The following is a 9,136-nucleotide window of genomic DNA, read 5'->3' on the forward strand; positions in this document are numbered from 1 at the left end:
GTTCTGTGTGAGTGCCATGGCTATGTAGTTTCGTTTAAATTTTACGCCTGGTGAATGCACAGGCGGCCCAAGCTCTCTTTTAGGACCACACAAGGAACACAATTTGCATATCGATTTATAAGGATTTGTATGGGATTTTCTACAAGATAGCCATAGAGATAGTTAAAAGTGAAAATATTAAATAAAAATGGCTTGCCTTATTCCATACGTGTATTGCTTGCTCCTGGTGTCGTTATTTTACCCATTTCACTTGATTTAATCGGTTTTTTTTTAATCCTGGTTTTCTCTTCTTAAAGAGAAGACAAGGCCAAACACTTCTGTCCAGACAGCCTCCCGAACGAAGTAAAAAATCCCAAGCTAAAATGTACCCACGGCCACAAATCCACCGCAGAATTCAAGGGCAAAGGTTGACCTTTCATTTCGATTCTCTAGCCACGCAATCTCAGCCCTACGATCGACGCCAGGTGGCTCTTCGAGTCCTCAGTGAAACGTTAAACCGTTTGTAGACGTCCGAGTCCTTTTTAAACACGACGCAACGACCGTTTAAATCGGCTTGGTAACCTCGTCATGTTGGCAAACCAAGACTCGCGGGGGTACTAGACCTCAACTTGTCAACAAAACTTCTTGTAAAACCCGGGGTCCCCTCACGTTTAGTACCCCCGCGAGTCTTGGTTTGGGCAAGGCGAAGATCCGAGAAGCCGGGATGAACAAAGAACACCGCTTTGAGCTGATGACGGGAGAACAGAGGGGATACACCACAGCACCAAATCGATCAACTGCTATGAGAGCCAGGCTTTGAACTGACAGAGCAGCAGAGACTTCCGGAAAAAGGACATCAGCTTCCACAAGACCAGACCAAGAGAACCACCCACCATCCAAGAATTGGTTTGTAACTTGGTTATGATACAGGAGAACTGGAAAACAGGATACAGAAGATCGGAGATGGCCGTGTTTACGATTAAAAAGTTGATGGGTTTCCTCATGGTTTTCGTCTTGTAAACAATCACTGTAAGGAATATATTTCCAACCAAGGAAACGCAAAACATCAGGCTTTAAGCAAAGGTGTATCCGATTCTTTTTCCTTCAGAAGCTGAATTTGAGCACGGCTCGAGATCTGGCTCCCATTCAGTGTTGCATTCAGGCTTGCCGACATTTTCGAGATGCCTTAGATTTTGGTCCAAACTCTGCTATCCTTGAAGTTACTCTCAACGTTACTCAAAAAAGTTTTGCTTTATTCTTTGCAGTTTTCTCCGAATTGAAGAACAAATTTCGTTAAGTCCTTCGTTAAGTATCTGTAAACCATCTGTTATATTGACCCGTTGGCGATCATGAATGAAAGAACTAGTAAATTAGCTTTCCTAAAAGCTTTTTACTATGAATATGAAATCGGTATGGGACACAAATCGGGATCTCTCCAAAGAAATGAATGTTTTCTAAACATTAGATACAACTACAACAACAATACGATGTTATCGACCGAGTTTATATTGTTAATTGGCCACCTGACATTCAAAACGTTATCCCTTCGTTATTTGCTTGCTCTGACAAACTATCTTGTACTAGGAACTTGAGCCCTTCATTAGTTTATTTTCGGCCGACTCGTTAGAACATTAGAGGGTGTAGAACTGGATGGAACGAGGAACAGAAATGTCAACAGAGAAATGAAACAGGTATCAGAAACGGACAGATAAAAGAAAAATGTCATTTTCATAGTTTCTTCCCCAATGACTACGAACTTAATGACTAAACCGACCTGGCGGGTAGAAATGCAGCTTAAAAAAACGTTTTGAATGAATGAAAAACCAAGCTGATGTTGAAAACTAAGACGAATATAAATTGAACCCAAAGGAAACACACACCCTGAAGATAAAACCCTTGAGCTTGAAGCAAACTGTCGGCTCCATAATTTGCAAAAGTTTTGATCGCTCGAAAAATTTTTGAACCTTTTATTTTTCAGTTGAGTTTTAGCAAAATAGAATCACCTCTTTATTTGGTTTTTGTCGTACTTCTCATAATTATTTGTTTATCTTTATCATGATATTCTTCACAAACATTCCTCATATCATAGCCTGCAAAACAGGCATTATTATTTTTTTGATAAGATTATTATTTTATTACTAATATCGTTATTATGAAAACAATTAACGCTATTATCATTATCGTTATTACTATCAATTTTTATTCCGTTCTTCATCAGTCAAACCGAGGTAAGCGTGCGAGGGAAGTGCATCGGGCGTGTCCAGCACGAAACAAGACAACTCGCAGGTAGCTTTTTTTCTCTTTGTCAACAATGAATATTTTTTTAGCGAATCTCCCCTCTCTCTTCCCTCCCCAATTTTTTTCTGACTTCAATTTTCTCTTAAAGGCTGTCAGAATGAGTGTGAGTAAACTAATCATGTTACACAGGTGCTTCAAGAAAGGTTTCATTACAAAAACTAAAAGCCCACTTAGGAAAAGCCAGATAGCTCTGTGAACAATGGTTGTTTACTTGGCTTCTTTAAACTTCTTTTTACTGCAGATTAATATATCATGTTTCTCAGATGAATGTCGTAGGTAATAAAAGATTACATCATTTTTTTTGCAGCTTTACTTCCTTTTTGTGATTGATCAATAAACATCACGCCATTGAGATGCGAAACTAAGTCTAACTTAGAATTAATGACTTGCACTTCTTCACGCTGCGTAAAGTAATTAAGGAAAGAGGCACCCTTGAATAGCTAAAGTTTTAAATGTTAAAAAGGTAGGCCTCATATCCTCTTATTAATGATGTGAATCGAATATTTCTCAAAGAAGTCTTCTTTTTCCCAAATTTAGATATTAAATATCCAATTTGTTATGAACGTGTTTCAGAGGACAAGAATTAATCATTTTCAAAGGAAAGACAAAGAAAGCCGAAATGTTTTATCCTTGTTTGCAATTGTGTGCTTATTTGAATAATCATACCTGCCAGACAGCTTCTGATTATTTCTGCATTACTTTCAAGCATAATTTTCTCAAATAGGACGTTTTTGTTAAAACGGACAATTATCTCAATATTCTCGGTTTGCTTCAAATTTTTTTAATATATATGTTAATGATCAGATGCTCCTCCTCTAATAGAGTAAAGTAGACATATTTCTCAGACCCCTTTAGAAAAGTGCTACCTGAGGAATACACTGATCTCTGAACAGCAAAAATGTCGACAAACGTAAACGCAACCACAAATACAACACAAGATGCGAGCTGCATTGATTCAACAGCAACAAGAACCGGGAAAACCATAATTCTAAGTGCGCTTTTCGTAGCCTCGCTGGCTGGAAATATCTTTATCGGACTGGTTGTATGCAAGACGAAAACCCTAAGAAATCCTATTAACTTTTTCGTTCTAAACATGGCTATGTCGGATCTTCTCTTTCCGATTTTCCTGTTTCCACGTATTGTGACCGGGTTGTATGTTGATACCTGGTTGATCAAAGGGTCTCTCGGCGAAGCGATGTGCAAGATTTTTTCTTACTCAATCGACGTGTCCATTCTTGTGTCTATCCAAAGTCTGGTTCTTATGGCTGTTGATCGTTTGGGAGCTGTGGTATTTCCTCTTCGTTCTCCCCTCATCAGCTCTAAATTGTGTTTTTTTTTTATTCTCGCCACTTGGATCATCTCCCTTGCCATCATGTCCCCAGATTTGTTTGCCTGGAAACTTGTTGAGAATCGAAATGGGCTGGCGTGTAAGCTGCAATGGAAGGAAGCGTTTGGAGAGTCATTGCCCTTTAAAAGCTACGCGTTGGCTTTGATCGTTATATTTTGGTACGTCCCTTTTATTTTGATCGCTATATTCTATATCACCATTGTGTACAAAATTAAATCCCAGAGGACTCCAGGCGAGGAAACAGTGAACGTAAGAGAACAACGTTTGAAGAGAGAGAGAAATGTTTTGAAGATGTCTGTCGCTGTCGTGTTGGTGTTCACGGTGTGCTGTCTGCCCACCACCATCCGGATGTTATTAAGCCTCTATTCATCAGACAACATTATGATATCATTTTGTAGTTTCCAATACTTCGAACAGATCGCGTATTTTTTAGCTCTATCAAACTGTGCTATAAACCCTTACATCATTTTCATTTTTAGTGGAAAGTATCGTCAGAGACTTAAGAGTCTCCTCAGCTATTTGTGCAGGACTAATCTAGTTGAGCGGCCCAACGTAGAATTGAAACACTACAGCCTGCACTAGCTTGTGAGAAACAAAAACTAAGAATTTAGGAGTGGATAAAATAATGGAAAAGAAAAGTAGCAGGAAATGAATAGGTAGATTAGTTTGATAAACTAAAGCTTGTCAAAACAGCATGATGCTCTGGAGTGTTCACTAAAAATTAATTTTTAAGGCATAGATGGTCATAGCAGCTGGTAGCTTCTTTTATTTACATTTGTTTAATGGCTTACATGTATTTTAAATAGTTTTTGCGTCATGCGTGCTTTGCAATTTCATGTACATCAAAATTGAGCTACATTACATAACTTTTAGATTCAACTTTAGATTAGCCTCTTTTTAAACTTTGTTCGGCAAAGTTTGCTGAATTGTTGCTCTTATAATATTTTAAGTTAATATTTTGAGATATCTTAACTGATCGATCCTTCTCGTCTGTTTTTTTCCTCCCCCTTATTTTTTGTTCCCTCTTCCTCTTCATTACTCACAACCTGGTGTTGTGTTGAATCAGTTCAACACCTGGAAGAGCGCTTGGATGAACTCGTCGATGCTTTACAGAGAAGCTGCTGAGAAGATCCTTGAGACCTTGGCGATAATTTCCACTAAACATGAAACATACGATTGGAGTGTGGCACCGTACGAGCGAGCTCGCCAAAAGGCGATTGACTTAAAATGCGCGAAGCCACGAAGATCATCCTTCCTTCATTAGGCAGTGCTTTCACTGCAAACATCCACAGGGAGTCTGGGAGGTTAAAACTCGATCACGAAGGCGAAAATCTTCTCCACATCTGGCCAGGTAGCTTCTTTTATTTACATTTGTTTACCGGCTTACATGTATTTTAAATAGTTTTTGCGTCATGCGTGCTTTGCAATTTCACGTACATCAAAATTGAGCAACATTACATAACTTTTAGATTCAACTTTAGATTAGCCTCTTTTTAAACTTTGTTCGGCAAAGTTTGCTGAATTGTTGCTCTTATAATATTTGTAAGTTAATATTTTGAGATATCTTAACTGATCGATCCTTCTCGTCTGTTTTTATCTCCCGCTTATTTTTTGTTCCCTCTTCCTCTTCATTACTCACAACCTGGTGTTGTATTGAATCAGTTCAACACCTGGAAGAGCGCTTGGATGAACTCGATGCTCTACAGAGAAGCTGCTGAGAAGATCCTTGAGACCTTGGCGATAATTCTCATTAAACATGAAACATGCAATTGGAGTGTAGCACCGTACGAGCGAGCTCGCAAAAAGGCGATTGACTTAAATGCGCGAAGCCACGAAGATCATCCTTCCTTCATTAGGCAGTGCTTTCACTGCAAACATCCACAGGGAGTCTGTATGATGAGCGTGGCTTGAATGATTTTGCTGGTGACATGCCGAGTTTACAAAACACTTACAACCAAATGACTACCGAAAAAATTAAAAATGACTGAAACCATCAATTCGTACTACTAAAGATCTTAATAAATGAACTGGAATCAGAAAACTGTAATTACCTGCTACATTTTGCTATAATACGTTTTAGCCCGGTTACGCGATCAGGGCAGCAAGCCAAGGAAAGTTTCGATTAAAAAATGAATTTATAACTCTAAAGAAGTTAGAACTTTGCGATTGAGCACATATGCTTTACCGTTTCTTACGGCGACACACCCCAACCTCAGCACAACGTATAATAGCAGCGTTGAGTTCCAAATTGAAACTTAAATAATTTACTGTTGGAGTTTCCGCTCTCAGTGGACGCAAATTTTGGCGAATTCACGTAATTTTTTACAGAGGACGGCTATGCAATGTATGAAGTTTTAAAACGCACGTGCTGAGCCAAGGTTCTGCCCTTTGGATCTTTTGTTTTCCCACGTCCTCGTCTCCGTTTGAGTTTGAGCATATTTCTGATTTCGTAAAAACAAAGCCAGACCAGATAGAAAGTACAAAGAAGTAGTCCATTGACCACTTTCATAAATGGCTGCGGGATTAATATTCTTTTGTTTAATTTTAAATTAACCTTTCTGGCCTCGCTTGAGATAATGTATTCCTTTGAATTTTGTACTGGAGAACGAGACCAGAGAGGCTAATTAAAATTTAAACAAAAGAATATTATGTGAAGGTGTAGTCTGATCTTCCGGGTGAGTGTAGTCCTGAGAAGGACTGTTGTCGGTGGTAGTGACTGACGTTTCGACAACCTGTGCGGAAGTCATCATCAGAGTCAAGTGAATGATTGTTGTCAGTAGAATGTTCTTATTCCAGTTCGTGTGAAATGATCGGTTGGTTTTGCCGTGATGTTATTGGTTGTAAGACTCAAGTGACGTAAGTCGGTCGTGATTGGTCTGTTTCGATCTGTCGGCAAAGTTAGGTCGTTCTTTTTCGGTCGTTTGTGATGTTTATGTCGTGAATGAGTCGTTTTTATGGGGCGGGTAGTTGTTGACATCTGTTTAGGGGAGTCTGTTCTAAGTTAGTAAACCAGCTTTCCAGAGTCAGTCGTTGAAAATAGTCAGTGCTGTAGGTTAGGCATTGCGCAGAGTCCCAGTCAATGTTGTGGTCGGTAAGTCGATGGTGTTCAGCAATGTGATTGCTGACATCACCTTTGCTCGTCGCCCGTCTGTGTTCAGTCAGTCTTGTTGTGAGGTTTCTGCCAGTCTCACCGATGTAGGAGGCTTGGCAGTCGGAACAATTGATTTTATAAATCGTTCCCTGTCTGTTCCTCGGTTCGTCTTTGTCTTTAACGTTGGTTAGTAACTGACGTAGTGTGGTGATGGGTTTGTGGGAAGTTGAATCTAAAAGTTATGTAATGTTGCTCAATTTTGATGTACATGAAATTGCAAAGCACGCATGACGCAAAAACTATTTAAAATACATGTGAGCCGGTAAACAAATGTAAATAAAAGAAGCTACCTGGCCAGATCTGGAGAAGATTTTCGCCTTCGTGATCGAGTTTTAACCTCACAAAAACACTTTTTTACCATAATTTTCAATTGCGGATTAAAAGAGAGGGGGTGGTCTGAGGAAATCTGCTCCTTCTCCCTTCTCCAGTAAGACCTGTAAAATTTTTTGTTACTTGTCGTACACCAAAGTTCCTTTCGACAACAACAAGAAGGGGGGTGGGTCTGAGGAAATCTGCAATCTTCACTCCCCCCTACCCCAGTCAGACCAGTGAGCTTTTCTGTTACTTGTCCTACAACAAAGTTCCTTCCGACAACGACAGAATCGCGCTTGCTTTACCTAGCTTTGTTCCATCGACTTTAGCAGCGATGTAATTCTGTTCAGCGAAGAACATATCAAATTTTTTGAAAATTTCCTACCAATCCCCGCAAAAACTACAAGATACCTCCTCGCGAAAATTTAAATCGTTCGTGCCACTTGTTGGAAACGGAAACATATGACTAAAATCCTCTTTTTTTCACAACAAAAAGGAAGTGAACATGTCGATTGACTACGTGTGCTTGAAAAGTTTATTGAACAAAGGGATAAAAATACATTGAGAGCAATAGAAAGAATTACAACCGATTATTCTTTGGCATAAGAAATAAATAGAGAACTCTAGCAACTGATAGATTACCGTTCAACTGACTGAAGACGTAATTTGCGGCCTTACCCGTTCTCCTCGTTAACTCAAAGTCGCACTTTACACAGAAGTCTTCTTAGAGACGATAGGGTAATTATCGTTTGTATAAGAAAAAAACAAAAAACAAAAAAAGCCAAACAAACAAAACAAAAAAAAAGAATCAATCGAGAACTGAAAGAAATTTTGCGCTTTTTTAAACTTCATCTTCCTTACAAATCCTTCCTTGGCACTCCTATCACTTGTACTTTATGATTTGTTTTTACCTTAGCGACTGAAATTTGTCGCTCAGACTTTTTATATTTACACGTTGAATACCCGAACTCACCACAGTACTTAACGGTTTGTGAGTTAATGCTAGCTCCAGATTATCTGTATTCAAAGTGTATTTGGCGTAACTCTCCTTATGACCTCAGGGACTCTGAAAATAAGCTCAATGTTCCATTACCGTGCATTAATTATTACTAAAAAAGCTTTAGCTACAATGGCGCCACATTATGGAACAGTCTACCATGCGATATAAGGAACAAAGAGTCTCTGGGGGTATCATAGGAGCAATGACATTCTTTTAGTCTAACGCACGGCATTCACGGAAAACAGCTTTTAGTGTTATAGTATGTTGTTTGAATTTTAAATATCTTAGCTTATGTAATATGTATTTTTTATTACACGACTCGGGCAGTCAGAGGGCCAATAACTAAAATCAACCAATCAAAATGCTCTATTGCCGGTGCAATATTCTCTAAGTATTGGACCGGGCACTATCCCGAATGATACCGCACTTGTGTCCCTTTGAACTTCAGTCGTATAATAAATCTCTTATTAACCAAGCATGCTCGGGACCGTACTTGAAGAATATCGGCCCTCGGTCTTTTTTGTACAGACCTCGCTGCGCTCGGTCCGTACTGTCAAGACCTCGGGCCGATATTCTCCCAGTACGGCCCTCGCGCTTGGTTAATAAGATATATTTATGAGCTGATGAATTGATCTTGTTTAACTAAAGATTGCTACCGTCGTTTATTGCATCGGAAAGCGGTAAAAATGAACCTTTGATTTTAATAGGTTTTTCTCAAGAAAATCTCTTGGTTTTTTCCTAACTCCTCCTAACGGCTTAAAGGAGATGGTACAAATTTTCATAATCTAGTTTGCGTCAAAGTCCAGTTAAACGTCTCTGTTGTACTAGGACCATTCTCCTTCACGAAGGCGCCATCACATGGAGCCAACTTGTCAAATGTTATTCAATAAATAAGGCTATTTCAGTATTGGCTTTCCAGTCATTGGCTCAATTTGAATTGGCTTTAAATTCAGATCGCGCCCCTTCGGCAAGCCAGTGGCCAGGTTTCGTTTGTAGCAAGAACCTGGAGTCGTACAATTAAGTTTTCTGCCATGTTTCGGTTAGCATT

The 9,136-nt window shown here is 39.2% G+C and overlaps 1 protein-coding gene across 1 annotated transcript; it reads left to right on the plus strand.

Annotated features, from left to right (window-relative positions):
* Positions 1-3,175: 3,175 nt before the first annotated feature.
* Positions 3,176-4,312, plus strand: LOC148719493 (RYamide receptor-like). The gene has a single exon (XM_088741826.1). The coding sequence runs from the start codon at positions 3,176-3,178 to the stop codon at positions 4,205-4,207; it is 1,032 nt and encodes a 343-aa protein (XP_088597952.1). The 3' UTR covers positions 4,208-4,312.
* The last annotated feature ends 4,824 nt before the right edge of the window (positions 4,313-9,136 follow it).

This window comes from Stylophora pistillata, chromosome 12 (assembly GCF_964205215.1).
Source record: "Stylophora pistillata chromosome 12, jaStyPist1.2, whole genome shotgun sequence".
Lineage (NCBI taxonomy): Eukaryota > Metazoa > Cnidaria > Anthozoa > Scleractinia > Pocilloporidae > Stylophora > Stylophora pistillata.